Source organism: Trichoplusia ni, chromosome 25, assembly GCF_003590095.1.
Source record: "Trichoplusia ni isolate ovarian cell line Hi5 chromosome 25, tn1, whole genome shotgun sequence".
NCBI classification, from domain to species: Eukaryota; Metazoa; Arthropoda; class Insecta; order Lepidoptera; family Noctuidae; genus Trichoplusia; species Trichoplusia ni.
In genome coordinates, this window is record NC_039502.1 from 3,870,969 (window position 1) to 3,891,140 (window position 20,172).

General features: G+C 33.9%; 1 protein-coding gene across 1 annotated transcript; it reads right to left on the reverse strand.

Annotated features, from left to right (window-relative positions):
- Window positions 1–433: 433 nt before the first annotated feature.
- LOC113505348 lies at window positions 434–1,987 on the reverse strand. The gene is made up of 2 exons (XM_026887989.1): window positions 1,866–1,987; window positions 434–1,572 (listed from the first exon to the last, which is right to left on the reverse strand). The coding sequence occupies exon 2, from the start codon at window positions 1,559–1,561 to the stop codon at window positions 533–535; it is 1,029 nt and encodes a 342-aa protein (XP_026743790.1). The 5' UTR covers window positions 1,562–1,572; window positions 1,866–1,987; the 3' UTR covers window positions 434–532.
- Window positions 1,988–20,172: the final 18,185 nt, after the last annotated feature.

Below are 20,172 nucleotides of genomic sequence, written 5' to 3' on the forward strand. Positions count from 1 at the left end.
ATAACTTTATTCATTTAGCCTTGAAAATGTAATCAGTGTGGACATAAATAAATTCGATTTTAGTAACTACTTTGTAACATTACATATGGACTAATTTCTGCCATATAAAATGAATTATGGATATGTATTTAGGTAGGAAGGTAATAGCCGCAGATAAAAGTCCAACCCGGCTATATTTTATAGACTCATATCTCGTTACTTAGGGCCGAACTACCTCAGCATAGGTTGTTTTAAGTGTTATTCACTTTAATTGCCATTAAGCAAGAGTTATCGTAACATTCTGAGTGTAATTTGAAGTTATTTTAGACATTAAAGGTGTTAGTTGCTTGTGGAGAAAATATTATGGAATTAGGTAGATAATCCTGTAATAGCAGTTTGTTTGTACCAGACTGCCTCTTAAGCGCTTACACAAACTTCCTTTAGGTATAAAAAGAAGGATACTATAAAGCATTAAAATTTTATTCAAAGCAAAAACTCATAAGATTATCATTAATAAAAAATATTACACAATTAGTTTCGCATGCAGCAAGCGTTAAGGCCAGCACATTCCTAATACCCGCATCGCATTTAACAGCCACGTCTGAAAGTTCTCGACCGATCGATCACTATTTGCAATAACGTATCCTCTATACCAAGCAGACACAATAAAGTCGTAATAAAACAATAGAACCTTCTTGAAATCAGGATCACACATTTCGAAACCCGGATGGATGGCATTCGGAGTATTCTTGCAATGTATGCTATTAAATTTGACATTATAGATCGGGATTGGCCGAGTCACCGGAGATTTGGGAATACCAAACTCCAAATCCAATAGCCAAGGTGTGTGCTGTAACATGTTGGGCATTTTACAAAATTCGTTTATTATCGGGTTCGGGTCTAGGGCAAGCATTCGAGCAGTGGGAAATAATTGTCTCGGTAATGATAGGTACTGATCTAAAGGATCACTTTGACTTGCTTGATTTTCTATAGAACTTGCATCAGTTTCTTTGCCATCTTTAAAGGTTGTATCAAGTTCTTGTATATAATAACCCGGTTTAGTTGCTTCTGTGTTAACTCTGCTAGGGTCTAACATACAATACATGTTCATAAAATCGGAGACATTGAAATTCATCATGTCTTCTTGCACAAACGTCGTCGGTATCACAGGCATTACCGGATGTATTACATAGGGTGGGAATTGTGAAATTTGAGGGAATATTGGCGGTGGGTTCACTATTGGGATTTCAGGTAAGCAGAATGGGGTTGGTATTGGGAAGCATTCGTTTAGGGTTAAAGGGTAGTTGTATTCTAGTGGAGCATAGCTTGAGATGACTGTTGAAGTATTGACAGCTGGTGTGACAGTTCGTCTTCCACGCAACTTCTGCCCTTCCGTAGTGTTTATGGGAAACATTGTTTTCTTCTCCAATTCTAAATATGCGTGGCCTTCGATAAGATTATTGTTTGCTTCTATATTTTCAGCTTCACTAAGACAACATAAGTTTTCGAGGTAAGTGCTTGAATTTAATAAATATTCGTAATTCGAGTTTGAAATTCTTTCGGATGTTGAGTCGACACCCATCCTGATTTATCCTGAAAAGTCAAATTCAAAAGGTTTTATTATTTCCATAGCAATGTTTGAAGTATGGACAATCTTAATTCCATGTAAACATTATACTAATGGGTTATAGCCTAATTACTACATTTCATACATAATATTTTTTTTTGGCTGGAACTCCAAAAATAGAAGCTATTAGCTAATTTTCAAATGATTTTATATTGACTTCTGTAATAACCCCAAACTTCAGTACAACGAACTTTCACACAGTCATCCTATAAAATGATTCTGAAACAACCTTTAGAAATAAATTGACTGTTTTACTTACTTCTTAGAAGCATTTAAGGCTGTTCATAATCACTGAGGGTTTCCATAACACACCAATAACCACTAGATTATATCACCTGGTATCATGACATTTTGTTTTGCAAGAATGTAGCTATTTTGTATCTGTTTAACTATTTTCTATATTATTATGTGGGTAGTTTTAAAATGTCAATTTGAAGTTACCATACCGAATTCCAGATAAGCTATAGACAACCTTTAATAAAATTTTATCTGATATGACGCAGGTAATGTTTAAAAGTATCATAAATGACAATTTGTACCGTTTCGCCCATCAAAAAAACATAATTATGTAGACCTATTAATAAAAACGAATTTGAGAAATAATTAATCCTTGGGAATTTTCTCCATGACTTTAAATACGAGTATTAGAGATTTATGTCTACAAAGCAAAATGCGTACGGTAAAACGGGGTGAATAGTTTCGAGGGGTGAATAGAGAATAGTGTTTTTTAGGGGGTTACATGAATATTTTCTTACATTAAAATGCTTGGACACAGTTACTTTATGAAATACTTGTGAGTTTGCGTATAATCTTTATGCTTTGTCTAGTTAAACGTCCAAATTTTAATAAAAACTCTGTTTCTATCCACCCCAAAAAACCCCCTATTCACCCCGTTTTACGGGGTACCTAACTTATATTTGTATCACCAAAACGACGGATTATTTAAATTTTCTTTTCTTAGCAGATCACGCAGTTCAGTACTTTTCTATTCGAATGCCCTTTATATTGCAACACTATACCAAAACACTTCACCCCTTTGACATAATAACGTCAGCATTATAACTCTTAAAGTTGCTTTAGACGATGCGAGTAACAGCATGCAAGTTGCGGTACATTGACGTCAATGTTCAGTCACTTCAAATAAAATCCCTTATCACCCCGCAATGTATAACAATTTGTACGGCATTTCTCGCATCGTCTGAATATGTCTTTATGTGAGCATCGTGTTCAAGTACATTCATGTGTGTATAATTATTTACAGAATATTTTATCAGAGGCTTTTTATTTAGAATCCCGGGTGTAATCAGAGTAATGCATTCATTTAATATGCTTACGTGTTCTACGAAGTTTGTAGTTGCGAGATATTATTTGAAACGGTCGGATGCATTGATTTGATAGCATCCAGTTCTATAGGATTTTATGTTTGAATATTATGTTCTGTTCACCTGAAATGCATTCGAGATGTTTTTTTTAATGAATTCTATACTCAGGAATTAAATACTTGTGGCTCGAGGGTTTTACGAACATTCACGTCACATACAAAAACACTATAACTAGGAACAAGCATTTGTTGTTAGGTAATATAATTTTTGTACTACGCGGGTATCGAACTCACGACGCGTTGTGCCCAGTGTGTTTGGGGTAGCATGGTAACCTACACCAATAGGCTAGCCATGCAGTCAATCAGTCAGTAGGTAAGATTATTTTAAATAATAATCTGGACAAAGTACATTACTTTAAATAAATATTTATAAAATTACGTAAGTTAAATTTTTAGGGTGCAGGTTCGTACGTCGGCCAAGCACCTACCCATGTTAACTTTTTAAACAAAAAAAATATTTTGCTTTATTATTCTGCAAAAGGGGTTAGTGATTATATCGTGAAACAACCTCTATTCCAAATATTAGAATTTGAAATTGTCAACCCACGGTGAGCTGTGTGGTGATCAATGCTCAATTATTTCCTTACACGGGAAGAACGTTTCTCCAGCTCTACGAGAGTCATATTCTAGTGTTAGGTAATTATAACACACTAGCTGTTGCCCGCGACTTCGTCCCCGTGGGTATAAAATATAAGTTATGATTTATACCCGCCCTGTTTTTTTTCACATTTTCCATTGTATCTTCGCTCCTATTAGTCGCAGCGTGATGGTTTATATCCTAAAGCCTTCCTCAATGAATGGTATATTCAACACAAAAAGAATTTTTCAATTTCGACCAGTAGTTCCTGAGATTAGCGCGTTCAAACAAACAAACAAACTCTTCAGCTTTATATATTAGTATATAGATACACAAACAAAATGTATAGAAACAGTATTTACAGCCAATATTTCCGATACATATTTCGACAGGAATACAAGTCATACATACTGTGTACTTTTATTTCAGAATCGAATCGTGTCCCCAAGGCATCCCCCGGGAGAACCCCGACACATTTCTCACTGACCAACAGAATTTTCTTTTTCAAAATTATTTGTGCCGCAACGGTATATCTCATTTCTGATCATACTTTTGGGAGGATAGTAAAATGTATCGTTTTATACGCTTTCTGGCCTAAATGCTGATTGAATGGGAGATGGTGACCAAAGAAGCCACTCAAACTTTGAGACAATTTGACTTTGAAATTCATGTATAGTCGAGGTGGTGTTTTGTGTCATAAGTTACAACAGGTCAAGTATGTTCCGTACAAATAGACAAGAAAAAAATAATTGGCCACCCTTAAAATTGATGACCGTAACAACGTTGCTTAATTTTGATTTTGCATTATCTTATTTGTTGTTATACATGCATTGATAATAAACATTTCAATTGTAAGTATTTATCACGTTTCAAGAGATATTGCGTGGTGGAAGAAGGATACACCGCATAGTCATACATTCCATAAACTCAAATTTATAACCTTGGATTAAAAGATATCATTTCCAATGAGAAGAATCGGTAAGAAAACACCTTTATTTTTTTTTCATAGTAACGACAAAAAGAAACAATAATATTTTCGGTTTTTGCCAAAAGAACATTTAAGAAACCTACAATGCAGGAGCAAATTATGTCACTATATTTGAAAAAGATTTGAAAGTGCTACAAATATCAGTCAGGTTTCACTAACGTTTTTGGCACAGTGTTACAAATTATTATAGCTCGTTAAAAGGCCGTTAAGCTTAAAAGCCAGCCTAGATCTTTTAACCAGGATTTAGCAACATCCTGTGAATATTCAAGTCCACTTTTTCCATATTCTTACTTTGTGATTGTGAACGACAAATACAAGCAAGATTATCATGCATGAAAACGTTACAGGTAACGGCGACATATCCATATTTTTTCTGTAATGTGACGAAGCTTTTAAAGCAATTCGTAATAATCATAAACCAGGATGCTCTTATACAGAAACCTCTATACGAATATAGAATAAGGTTGTCTGAATTATAAATACGTCGTCTACAGTCTTAGAGGGGATTATGAAAGATTTCTAAATGAGAAACAGAATATTTTTAAGTTTAGAAAGGCTGTGATGGGTTGTTTTCATCCATGTACAGAATTAGCTAAGCCTAATGATGCTGTTTTAAGCTTTATTTCAATTTCAGTACCACATTGAGTGTTCATTAGATTTTTTTAAGCTTACGCTGGAAGGCTTTTAATTCTTGTATCGCAATGGTATCACAAACATTCAAATCACTTACACAGACACAGAACAAGCATATATACGTGGATCACATAAATTGTCCTACACGGAGATTGGAACCATGAAACGTTATCGTGTTATCTTTCAATGCTTATTTTAAGAGCATGTTTGGAAATAAAAAAAAACAGGTCTGCACTATCATTAAAATTTGATGTGTTAACAAATCTACCATCGCATTAAGCAAAATAAACTGGGTATGAATGTTTTGCAGAAAATCTAATAAAACAAAAGCACTACGTTGATATTATTCCATTACGTCTACAGTAATAAAACAAACTACTATCCAGCATTAAACATTCAGCTATTATCATAACAAAACAATTCTCCAGACACTAAACTCCTTCAGAATTTCATTTTGAGTCTTCACTGTGTATTTTCAATGGCGCTTCTGTTAAAAGAATCCGTTTTAGCTGCAAATTGTCGTGCCGGCGACTTCTAACGACCAACCATTGTGGACTACCTCACCTGGACTTGTTACGAATCTATTCTAGTTATTTTTATGTAGAGGATTTAATGGGTGCTAGTTGTTTTAGATCTTTTGGTTTCAGTTATATAACGTGAATATAGGAAGGCTTACAAGTATCCTCAGCAGTGGGTTTTTCAAGGCTGATGATGATGATGATGTGTCAAAACTGTGCGAGCGTTTTGTTCTGTATATGAAAATTAATCTCTTAAAAAGACATTTCGACTTTTAACATAGTAACATAGATAAAAATATATTCAGACTGTCCGGTGTGTGTCGACTAGACCGTAAAGTTTTCGGGTTTTGAGATTTAGATAAGTATGGGTCAAAAAAATCTCTTGTAGCTTGCAGCCAATCGGAATTACTGAACATCCGACACTAGTCATTGGTCAATCAGCTGTCAAACCTTCAGTCGCGCCGATTGTCCATCAACTGACAGGTTTGATTGAGAGACGCCTGACAAAAAGTTACGAGCAACAAAATGCGTAGCTACAAATCACTCGTCGTAATTTTATAGGAGAAAAAGCGTATTCAGTTATGCGAAGTATAGCTTTTGTTGAGAAGCTGAGCTTTAATTTAGACAAAGCCCATTGAAAACAGAGCCTATTGTTTAATTATGAATTTCATTGCAGTTTCTGCAGACCTTTATTTCATACAATTCTTGGTATTTATGCTAAGTATACCTTTACCTACTTAAGAAATACTGTTAAGCCGTTCTTGTAAATCCTAGAATAATTTATATTAATCTGGGCAATTGTGTACTGTAGGAATGTGACTGATAGTATAATTTAAATAGAACAAAATTAAATTATAATTAAGACAATTTAATAAACGCCAAAAACAATTGGTCTGTTCTCATTCTAATAAAAGTATTGACAACGAATGACGAAAGATGCCCACTAATCTACATTCGAATTACCAAAGGCATTCTTGAAAATCCGATATGTAATCCTCCAGGCCAAAACAATATAAGAAATCAATTACATTATTCCGCACGAACGTAACAATATAATTCACACTAACTTACAAAATGTTTCCTCCCTAATATTTACACAAAAATTGTATCTGCGCAAAAACGGAACACATTTTAGGAGACATATTTAATATGACATTACGTCAGAGACGTAGACCTGTGGAGGGACAAATAAAAAAATCAAAGAGACGAGGGTCGGCCCCGGGGGAGGTCACGTGTCCTTATGTTATGGACATACCCTTGAACGAAATAAGGGTAGTAATAAAAATGTAGACAACATGCTGAAATTACGAATATCATATCTGCGTTCGATGGGAATCTTTGATTTGACGTTTAGGTATAGTTCCTACGTTATGCTGTGATGTTTTGTTGTTTTTTTCTGGCATGCACTATGAAATCTTGATTTATAACGTCTGAAGCACAGGCAACTTTTTATTTGACTGTAGATTGAGGATAGTGAATTAATTGTAGCTAAAGGCATAAAAAGCATCCGGACGATGCCATGACTGTCAATTAAATACCTTATTACTAGACCACTAGAAGTTACACTTTGAATACAATAATTGTCGTCGATAACCTTGGTTTACAATTTTGTCGTTAAATTGAATGCCTAGGAAAATTAGGACGTTATCTTTAAGCTTACCGCAAAAGTAAGGCTGCTTCAGGGGTCCTTAAGGGGTCCTTAAAAGGATATGTGAACTTTTTATCCAGTTTAAGAGAGTACAATACATTTGTACAAAATTTTAAACACCACAAGGTAGAAAGTAGAATACACTATCCCTGTCTCGAGATACGTCTTGCATACTGTATTAAGACAAAGCTTAATTCTAATCTCACGTAAGAATAAGATCTTAGTAGGGTATATATAAACTCCAAATAACCTTTATTTCCTGAGAAAATATTAAGAAGCGCTCCGAGTTGCAGTCTCCTTTGACCGTCGGGGGCGTGGGGCGTTAGATTCACGTACTGTTTAACTGTGGTCTAAGTTGTAAGCGAAAGCGATTTTTATCTCGCTTTCATAAGGTACCAGTAAGTGAACATGATAGGTCTATGTTTCGCCACGACGATGTATTGCATAATGTAATAAACAAACAGGGGAATAAAGTAAATAATAAAAATAATAATTTCTGACTTGTGTGCGTGAGATTGCACAAACATTAAAGTCACTTGCACAACGCCACCCAGACTCATGACAAGCATTCGTGGATCACACAAATGCTTTTGAACGCACAAATTATGACCTCAAGCACTCGGCTGTCCGTGCAATCAAAACCAACCGTTTGGTCGGTTGTTTTGGTCTTGGTACATGTCAATCCTTCATGCAATCCACTGGAAAATCCTCATGGACAACCACATCCTCGGTGGAGGAAGCAGATAGTGTCAGCCTCTTACTGATTAAACCTGAAACGCCGTACAGGGTCCCCGCATTTAGTCGGTGCGAGGCAATGCATAGCAATTCAACTCTCATCGAAACCTCTACAATCCCTACCTTGCACCAAACCAATTCAGTTTGAGAGCAATTGCTCGTGGTCCTTTGTCTTCCGTACGTCGTAGTTTACACGTCGGGACCAAACACGTGACCATCATCAGAACTATTGCTGAGAAGGAGTTGCACTTCTCAGCTCTATAGAAAATTACAACGAATTAACTAGTCTATGTCCTAGAAACTTTGTGTTTGTAGCTTTGGATGTTTGCTTGGCAACAGTACTAAAACACGTGTAGTATGTTTTGAGGTCAGTTTCAGATATTGTCATTCGAATTTCAGGTATTTGCGAACGAATTTGGACACAATAGGCTTTTTGTGACTGTCTTACTTAGTAATAGTAAATTATGAGACATTGAAAGAAAAACCACAGAAAAAGTGTCTAATTACTTGCGCACAGTGATTTCAGGATTCTACTGATACCATAATTATATGAATATCGGTTTAGGCTTTTGGAATTTGTGTCTGAATTAGAAAATCACATTACACACATCCTTAAAAACACTTATTTTCATCAGCCAAGTACTAATTACACTGGGTTCTTTTTTTGTATTTTTCTAAAAGAGATTCAATTTTAGTGGTATTTTATAGAGTTTCGCTCCCAAAGGGTAAAAATCCACTAAGTTTTCGTTGTTTCTCCGTTTGTTCCTCACCAGGTTGTATCTAGAATCGTAACAGCTAGATAGTTGAGAACTTAACAGATGATATATTATCTACGTATCGTTATAACAACAAATTAAAAAAGAGATTATCTATCGATCAATAAGGTCGTAAATTTTATGAGTGACCATATAATACCGCAGTTTTTTTTGCGTATTCCTACCGAACCCTTAACATCGCGACTTCGATTCGCACATGACCGGATTTTCCATCTGAATGTAATATAAAGATACATCTACATTTCTACGTATACATTGTTACAATTACAGCCTTTGTAGTCGAACAGTGAAAGCAATCGTCCTTTCTGGAATCTTCGTTACAAGCACGTTTCAGCTTACGTACCTCTGAAACTGGGGACGTGTACTATTCGTGTAACACCAGACATTTATTAGAAAAGTTTTATACATAGGTAGGTATGGAAATATTTTTTAAAGGTATTTTCCTAAGTTACATTTCATAATAATTAGTTTTCATTTAGGAAAATTTGAAAAAAAAACCCTTTAATTTCACTATGAAATTGGTAGACATTAAAATTTGTCAATTCTGTATTTGCACACTTTTTTTAATTTTCTTGAGTTTAATAATTAAATAGTAAATTTGTAATTTCCTCGTCCTTTCATACATTTAAAAATTATTTTCCAACCTATAGCCAAATAAAAACCACTTCCCTCTCTCCTCGTTTAAGGAATGGGATGTGAGTATATTATAGCAATATTTACAGAGCGGAAGGGAGCAGAACTTGTATCTCAAAACATGTTTCAACTAACAATTCAGGCGACACTTGTGTATCAGAATATCCGTGATGCGACACTGCGTACTGCAGGTTACAAGCTGAAACGAAGCGTTAGCAAAAACGGAAAGTATTTTAATATAATAATAAGTTAAATTATGCTAATTGTATATTATATACCATTAAAATGGCAAACAATATGGCCCAATTATTTCAATTTATACTAAAATATTAAATAAACGACAAATAGCTCTTTAGCTACTGGTTTAGTGAAGTAGCCTCGAAAACATATTGTGTTCGCGTTGACACTGCTCCGTCAAAGGTAAAAACCAGATCAGGATGTTTTTGTCAGACATTGAAGAGTAAACTTGACAACCCACCCTGAAATGAAAGCCATTAAGAACACTGATGAATTAGTTAAAATAATTGAAATATATTTTTGATAAGAAGGTCATCATTGGCCTAGCCTTTTCCCAACTATGTTGGGGTCGGCTACCAGTCTAACCGGTTTCAGCTGAGTACCAGTGTTTTACAAGGAGCGACTGCCTATCTGACCTCCTCAACCCAGTTACCTGGGCAACACGATACCCCTTGGTTAGACTGGTTGTCAGACTTTACAAGCTTCTGACTACCTGTAACGACTATCAAAGATGTAGGATTAACAGCCGGGACCCACAATTTAACGTGCCTTCCAAAACACGGAGGAACTCGCTATGACACAAATGGTCACCCATCTACGGACCAACCTCGTCAAGCATAGCTTAACCTGTGAGCACTTATGCGGTTATAGCTTAGCCACGAGCTCCTCATTTTTGATAAGAAGGTATATGTTTTGAGGTCAGTTTCAGATATTATCATTCGAATTTCAGGTACTTGCGAACGAATTTGGACACAATAGGCTTTTTGTGACTTTCTTGATCTTTCTTAGTAATAATAAATTATGAGCCATTGAAAGAAAAACGATTAAGGGATTAAGTGATTTAAGGATTCTACTGTTATCATACATCAATACGGGTTTAGGCTTTTAGAAGTAAGTAATGTCTGAATTAGAAAATCATTTATAGTACACACATCCTTAAAAAAACTCATTGCACTCGGCAGCCAAGTTTTAATTACACCGGGTTCTTTTTGTATTTCTTAAAAAGAGACTCAATTTATATTACCTTTATGTGCCCACCGTACTTTCTAGATATCAGCATACATCGGTTCAAAAGTTTAGCATCGCGTACGGGTCCAACTTCGGCGCCTTGTCGCCTCCAGAGCTACAGACTATTGGCGCTCGCGAACAAGATATTGTTTGACATAGTTTTAGTTGTAGGAAACCAGCATTAGCTAAGTGTGTTTTGTACTTATGTAAGAATAGCTTGGAAAAGTGCAGCCTTGTAGCAGTTTCTTAGTTCATTGTTTGCTTTTGCAGATGTCAAACCATTTATTCCTTTTGGGTCAAATGCTTATTAATTCACTCTGAATGTTACACACACCATTTACTAAAATGGCTCCAAGAAGGCTTTTCTCCATTACGTACTTCCCTCTTTTCTGCAGTCTTAGCAAAATCGTTAGCCCTTGTTGTAACCTAAGAATACTCATAAGTCCGTTGCAGCTGTGAAAACAATGGTGGCTTAGACCAGAGTTTCTTTACAACAGCTATAATCTCTGTTTTAAAAGTGGTAGACTCCTGTCTACGAAGCTACCACATAGTCAGATCCTAATGATATTTAACCTAAAAATATATAACCTAAACTTAGAGGAATCCGTGTAAAGAATGGCTAATTTGTTTTTTATGTAACTGATTCCGCCATGGTATAAGTAACAGGAGCCAATGGGGTTTTAATAGCGGATGACCATCGTAAATCTGAAGTAAGGTCTCCATTACTCAATGATTGAATTGTCAAAGATAGGATTATGGACTATGGATCAACTATACATGGTCGTAAGAGTTATCCGATGCGGAAGTAAATAACTGTGTATGTGGGGTACAAAAGGTGAAACCTCTAAGTTTAGGTGAACAATTATAAACCTCTATAGGTAATTGCCGCTAAGTAAAGCTTAGTTTTAGTTTGAACACAGTCATGTAACCTGAAACAATTTTTAGGATGTGTATATTATGCCCTATCTCGTATACAAAAAACCATAATGTAGCCTGTTAATCAATTGAAGGAAAGTATTTCTGGTCTTCCAATAAGAGTTCCTGATTGTATATAATTTCCTCTTCCAATTTCCATCTGTTTTCTTCCCCAATATCTATTCAAACAACAAATCCACAAGAGACACATTCCAAAAACAAGATATTTAAACGAATAATGTCGTCGTCTTAAGGACACCTAAGGGAAAGGGCACATTAATAAGGCCCTGTTTTACTACCTTTTACTTTAAAGGGAATCGTCGAGAATGTGTGTTCACGTTGAGATTGTTTTTTTGAACGTAAAACTCGGATTGTTATTGTTGTTTTCTGTAATTTCAGGGCTAACTTGGGAGATGTTTAAGTTTTTACTGAGTTACAGTTTTCTTGAATTGTCTGGACCCGCTCATTTTATCCGTTTAATGTCTGTTTGCATTACGTAAGTGAAATCCCACCAAAAACATTAAATGTAAAAAAATGCCAAGTCTCTCGATGCAGTCTTTCCATCGTAAAAAGTTTTGAGATCTCATAGAAGCCAAGTCCTATTCAAAATATTTTGTAGTTATAAATCAACATTTAGTAATTGTATCAATAGTTTTCTTTATATTATAATTATAGTGACTTGGCAATGAGCACAAGAAGAAACAAATAAAACGGCATATTTTTAGGAGTTGAAAGTTACACACACCGCATGCGTAAACATTAATATCACAAAATTAATTTTCTTTTGGTTTATCCGTGTCGTCCCAACCGAATTTCGGCAACGGCAGTCAGTCTTAGTGTACTCTCGATTCATTTACTTTCATAAAGCGATGGCCCGTAAGGTATTCTTAATTATTGTATTGGAGCATGTAGTCGGTAGTGACCATCATTCACACATAACAAATAATCTGATCACTGGTCTCGTCAGTAACATTTGCACATAATTCCAGGCATCAAGCAGCTTTTAATTTGTGCTCATTGCCAAGTCACTATAATTATAATATAAAGAAAACTATTGATACAATTACTAAATGTTGATTTATAACTACAAAATATTTTGAATAGGACTTGGCTTCTATGAGATCTCAAAACTTTTTACGATGGAAAGACTGCATCGAGAGACTTGGCATTTTTTTACATTTAATGTTTTTGGTGGGATCTCATTTATTTTTTGTAAGTGTATTTCTTTCTTTTTTTTTAGGTGTCATAATTTCTAGGACTTCAGCTACTGCTTTGCTTAGAACCCATTCTCTATCTCTATCTCTTTTGTTTCTTCTCTGAGACTTCGTTACTTCTAATGTAAACAAGCTTAAACTTATATATATATGCATATATATATCTACTAGATGAGATGGCGCTGTCGTCACGAGTACAATTAGCTCCGTTAAAAAATATAATTAAAAATAGTTAAACAGTTTAATTTTACATTACGTAGTGTTTTAAGGATATATTTAATAGCAGTCCACAAGTGCAAATGTAGTGAAAAACAATTATTCATAGTTTCTATAATAAAAACCAGACTTTAAAAAGCTTCTGCAGTAAGTGTGTCAAGATAGTGAATACCTGAAAAATCCCGCCGAAACATTTAACCAGTAATAAAAAGTGTCAGAATAACATAAATATAAACTAAATAGTGCTACATAAACTTAACAAAATAACAAGATTAGTGTTTAAAGTGAATTTCAAACTATTACAGAAGCTTACAGGTCATTGACATTATTTTTTAAATTCAAATTTACCGCAACAACAACGGCGCCAAACTGAGTGCACGGAACTCGCACGGTTATGCACTTGCATTAAGTGCGATATCAGCGTGCAACAAAGTGACGTTGACGTTGTCAACTACAAACAACTTATACGTTAAAATACTTTTATAATTTTCTACAGACGATTTAATATTATGATAAAAAAGTGAAATATAAACAATAAAAGTGAATAAGTAAGATATCTCTGTAAACAAATTTCTCATCAGTGTTGTGATTAAACTACAAACAATAACCTTAAGCAATTTATAAATTAACAACAGTGAGAACCATAAAAGTGCAAGAAACAAAAATTTTCGTTTTTGTTTACATAATTTTTAGTCAACCGTAAAATTCAAATTACCGTCGAGCGCAACAACAAATTAAAAAAAAAAAAATACAATTTGGATACTCTTTCCTTATTTCGTTCACAATGTTATGCACTTCATAGCCCATTATTCAACAACGTCGCCTTGAACGAAGAATGCTCTGAGTTCAAATCACCTCATCGAAGTTGTCTTTTTCAAAGTTTTAAATTCCAAATAAACATTATAAGCCAAAATGAATCTAAACTTCTTCGAAAATATAACATTTCGTAAATCGAAAAACAAATCCCTGACAGAGACTCATAATATTAGTTCTGATGGATCAGAACTAGATGGCAGCACTAACAGTCTACCAAACATATCTTGTGAAGAAAATACTATAATACAAGAACTTAAGAATGAAATTGAACAGCTTAGCTCGCAATTAATTTCGGCTCAAGAAAAAATTAGTACTCTGTCTACAGAAAACCAAGAATTGAAAACAAATGTTTTAGAGTTAAAATCAGAACTTAGCTTATGTCAACCACTAAATAAAGTTACGGAGGAGACAGTTTCACGCAAAAAGAAAAATAAAGTAACAAATTCCTCACGCATCAAGAGTCCGCAAACGAAGACAAACCAAACACCTAATACTCAGCAAGACAGCTCGGAACTAAAGACAACACAAAGGACTAGAAAACCAGATACAAATGATGACATCAATAAACAATCACCGAAGAAAAAAATATGCATAATAAGCTCAAATTCCACCAACAAAGTACTTTCCATCGCACAAGACACTTTTAAAAACACAGAGATTTGCCACTACGTCTATCCAGAATGCGGAGTACTTCAGCTGATTAACAACTTAAACTCAAAAATTAGAAACTTCTCTAAAAACGATTACTGTGATATATTAATAGGTGAAAATGACTTCTCTAGTACCAAAAATTATTTAAATCTTGTAATGGAAATAAGAAACTCGCTATTAGAGATACAATACACTAATTTAATACTCTGTTCACCAACCTACAAACTAAGCAATTACTCCTCTGTATTTAACTGGAGAGTTGAAATTTTTGCTAATTTACTGTACTTAGATATTAATACACATAACTATGCAATGTTGCTCGATTCTAATCTAGAATTAACTTATGATTACAGCATGTTCTCAAGATTCAATGGAAGGCTAAAAAATTTTGGAATGAAAAATATTATGTGTAACCTACAAAATTTAATAAATGACAATATTACAAAAATAAATCTAAATGCATATGATACTAAATTGTCTACAAACCAAGATTTTTTTTCTTTAATAACTTATGTATAATGCACCAAAACATTGCTGGTCTTCTTAACAAAATTGATGAGATGACTGTCCATATTCAAGAATTATTGTTGAACAATAATATTGATATAGATATATTGTGTATCACAGAACATTTTATAATGTCTGGGCATGAGAAAGTATTACATATCCCTAATTTTAATTTAGCAACAAGTTTCTCTAGAAAAAACAGTAAACGTGGAGGCGCTTTAATATTGGTTAAGAGAGGACATGAATACAAAGAACTCCCAGACATTCTGAAATTATCTATACCAGGAGTCATTGAATGCTGTGCCATACAATTGATTAAACATAATATTGTTATAATTTGCATATATAGACCACCTATTATAACGAACATTAATAATTTCTACGAAAACATGGAGCTAATATTGAGAAAAACATGCAAAAGTAATAAAAATAAAGTTATAATATGTGGTGATTTTAATATAGATATATTGAAAAAAACTAATATGTCAAAGGAATTTGAATGCTTTCTATTGAATTATAATTTAAAGCTTGTAATTAATCAACCGACGAGGCTTGTCAGTAACACTTGCCTGGACAATTTCGCTCACAACCTAAAACAAAAATGTAAATTTGACGTAATAGATTTAGCCCTCTCGGACCACACTGCCCAGCTAATTAACATTAAAGTAAACAAAACTACTCATCTTAAATTCTGGCGTAAAATTATAAGAGACACATCACAATACAATTTAAAAAAATTCTATAAACATCTTCAAAATTTATCTTTCGCGGACACTTTTAGCAGCGAAGATCCTAATCAAGCTTATGATAACTTCATTGATACATTTCAACTTATATTTAACTTATGCTTCCCTCAGAAATCAGTCATTGTCCGCTCGGATAATCCTATAAAATGGGTATCTAAAGGTATTCGAATTTGTAGTAAACGACAACGTCAACTTTTATGGCAAAGACGAAAAAGACCTACAGACGAAAATAAATTAACTCTAAAAATATATACAAAGAAATTTAGAAAAATCATTAAGTTAACCCAAAGGGTTCAAAATAACTATCTTATAAACAATTCTAAAAATAAATCTAAAACCTCTTGGCAAATAATTAATAATCACAAAAAAATTCCAGAACCTATTTCACAAATAACAAACCACAACGTAACAATAACTAATCCTAAACAAATTGCAGAAAATTTTAATAATTTCTTTATTGACCAAGTATCAGAAATTCCTAGAACTTCAAATGAGTATAAACCTATGATACAAAATAATCCACACTCTATGTTCATGCCCCCAGTAACACCTCAGGATGTAATAAGCGTTATAAAATCCCTTAAAAACACAAAAAGTACTGGTTATGATGGTATTCCAACACAAACCATAAAATTTGTTTCAAATGTAATTGCTGAACCTCTTAGCCATATTATTAATAGCAGTAAAAAGCCTGGCAACACCGGCCTAGTGACATCTCAGCGCATAATTTAAAACTCGCAAAAATAATAATAAACATCATAACTTTATAAACAGTGGTGTAACATAGTGCAGTACTCAAAATATACGAGTGATATCATTTGTGACACTTTATGACAAGTGCGGAAGTGAATAAAACAATAGTCCACTTAAACACCAATTCTTAGTGTTTAACGATATTATAAACAGCCAAAGTGTGTTAGTGACAATACAATAACAATATTACTTTCAAACAGAGACGACAGCAATATTTTTAGTGAATATTTACCAGCATTAACGGATTACTTTAAAGTCAAAGACAGTTAGGAAAATTATTTTGAAATTTGGACTTTGATCCTCTTGCTATATTGTACAACTAGCGCCACAATCTCCTCTAGCGGTGAATAGACGAAATAAAAGTGGTACTACTAGTGCCATTACAGCCTCTAGCGGCAAGTAGAAGTACTAAAGTATTACCATCTGTAAAAAAGAAAAGTACTACTAGCGCCATTACAAACTCAAGTGTCAAGTAGAAAAACTAAAAGTGATACCACTTAATAAATACTCTTAAATGTGGTAGAAATTTGTCTAACTTGCTGGAGTTGTAGCACTTTCTATTATTTTTTGGACTGTTATTTAAGTCCTTTTGGGATTTTTAATTGATCTTACCACTGAAATTATTGCCCAATATATTGAAGAAGAATCAGACTTGAGTTGCTCTGTAGTCTAGCTATACCACAAAAATGGATGAGGACAACATAACGTACAGAAAACCTAGACGAATGTCAATATCGTTAAGCGAATCCAATTCATCATTGTTTGATACTACAATGTTGAGTCTGCCAAATACGTCCTTACCAAGTAATAATGAAACTGAGATTATGTTAAATGAACAAATTAGTAAATTAACAGCTAAGTTACAAAGTGCAAATGACGAAATTGAAAATCTACTGTGCGAAAATTCAAGACTTAAGTCAGACCTAGAAAAATCAAATAAAGTGATAGACTTGTACAAGAAAATAGGAATTTTTGATTCAACAAAATGCCCCACCCCACAATCCAGCAGAAAAAATAAGAACCAATTCAAGCGAGCACTAAGTAACGTGTCCACCCCACAGTCCATCAAGAAAAAGAAGAACGAATTCAAGCAAACACTAAGTAATATGTCCACACCGATAAAATCTACACTGGTAACCAAAGCATCACCGAAAATCTCTCTGGAAAACTTGAAAGACAAAGTTTCTTCTGACATTAGTTATCCTGTTGTAGTCTACAAGAGTCCTACTAAAAACTCTGACAAAGAACTATCAAGCTCCGCAGAAGAACTTAAAACATCAAATGACAACTTATCCACGAGCATTAAAGTTAAAGTAAATAAAGGAGTAGTAAAAAAGCAAGTAATAGTAATTGCAGATCAACAGGGAAAAGGACTACAAAAAGTACTACAAGAGTTAATTGGCCCAGAATACGTCGTGATTTGTTACTACAAACCTGGAGCTCAAATGGCAGATGTGTTGGCTTCCATAAACACTAAATTCTACCAGAATTTGACTAACAATGACTTTATAGTTATATTAGGGGGCATTAACGATACAAATCCATATAAATTACAAACTAACCTACATACTTTTCTTGAGTTACATACCGATACAAATATCCTAATAAGTGAAGTTCCTTTTAATAAATCATTAAACGAACGCAAACTAAATTACGAAATGCGATTTGCTTGTAGCCCCTTTAACAATGTAACATTTGTAGATATGAACTATAGTGTATTTCGGCCTCATAAATATAATCGTACAGAGTATAAATGTCGTCATCTATTAAAAGAAATATTAAAAGTAGACTATACCTTAAAAATCAATAAATACAATGCTGATTTGAAGAGTAAATTTTCTCAGAACGCTAGTCCTACAACGCTCGATAAGAGTTGTCAGACTACTGAAGCCTTTAGTGATTTTTCAAGTTCCAATCGTAATTTTTGTAATACAGATTCTAGCTTGTCTGGCATAGTAACACCACCCAGATTTTTTCGTGTTTAGCCACATCTATGTCCTTCACCAAAATATAAACGGTCTCTTGAATAAACAGGATATCTTTATGGTTTCGTTGAACGATCTGGGTAACAATGGCAAAAACGCTGATGTAATCTGCTTTTCCGAACACAATATGATTAATTCGGATCTTCATCTTTTACGTATGCATAATTACACTTTGGCTGCTTGCTTCACTCGTAAAACTAGACACGGTGGCACATGCATCTTAATAAGAAATGGCTTAAAATTCAACACTATTGATGAAGTTGCTAACCACAGTATTTCAAACATAATCGAATGTTGCGCCGTAGAGCTGACCGAACATAACATTATAATAATATGCGTTTATAGAATTCCAAGTAGCACAGAAGTAAGAAATAGGTTTGATATTTTTATTAGTAATTTAAATAATATACTCCAACTATATTCATTTAACTGTAACAAAAAAATCATAATGTGTGGAGATTATAACATAGATCTTCTAAAAAATACAAAGAAATCTGAACAATTTAAGCAACTACTAACGGGATTTAATCTAAAAACTCAATTTAAAGTTCCTACGCGCCTAAGTAGCGGTACCTGTATCGATAATATCATACACAATGTAAGGGGATGTCATGGTGAAATAGTAGAATTTGCAGTATCAGACCACACAGCACAGTTGCTGAAATGCCCTGTCAAAAGAACGTGCTTGTCTAGTTACTGGTTTTGCATAAGACGTGATTATTCCAAAGAAAATGTAATTAAATTCGTCAATTGCCTCAAAAATATGTGTTTCTCAGAAGTTTATGAAGAAAATGACCCCATAGTCGCTTTTAATAAATTTTATGATGATTTTAAGCTATTCTACGATTTATGCTTCCCGGATATAAAACTAAAAATATCGACTAAAAAACGACCTAAGTGGATGAGCCGTGGAATACAGGTATGCAGCAAAAGAAAAAGGGAATTGTTGTGGAAATATAGGTTAATACCAACAAAGCACAATAAAGATAATTTTAAAATGTTTTCCACTAGATTTAAGAAAATCGTCCAGCTTACACAGAAATCACAAAACAATAATTTCATACATTTGGCAAAAAATAAGTCCAAAGCGACATGGCAAGTTATAAACAAAAGTAAAGACAGGGTACCAACTGAAAATATAATGCGAATAAATACAGGTAACAAAATACTGACAGATCCGTTTGAGATAGCCGAAGCTTTCAATAATTTTTATGCTGACCAGGTTAAACCTACTGACACTAGCTATAGATCAACGTTGCCTAATGAATGCTCATCCATGTTCATCTGTCCAACTACTCCTCAAGACATACATAATATCATTATGAATTTAAAAAATACGTCTAGTACTGGTTACGATAACATCTGTACAAAAATATTGAAACGCGTTTCTGTTTACATTGCACCAGTACTAAGTCATCTAATAAACTCATGTATATTAAACGGTACGTTTCCAGACCAATTAAAAATAACGGTTATTAAGCCCTTATTTAAGAAAGATGACGTAGAAAATATGACTTGCTACAGACCTATAGCCCTAGTTCCGGTATTATCTAAAGTTTTTGAAAAGGTGGTCTATAATGCCATAAACCAATACTTTGAAAAAAACAATTTATTTACTGATAAACAAAA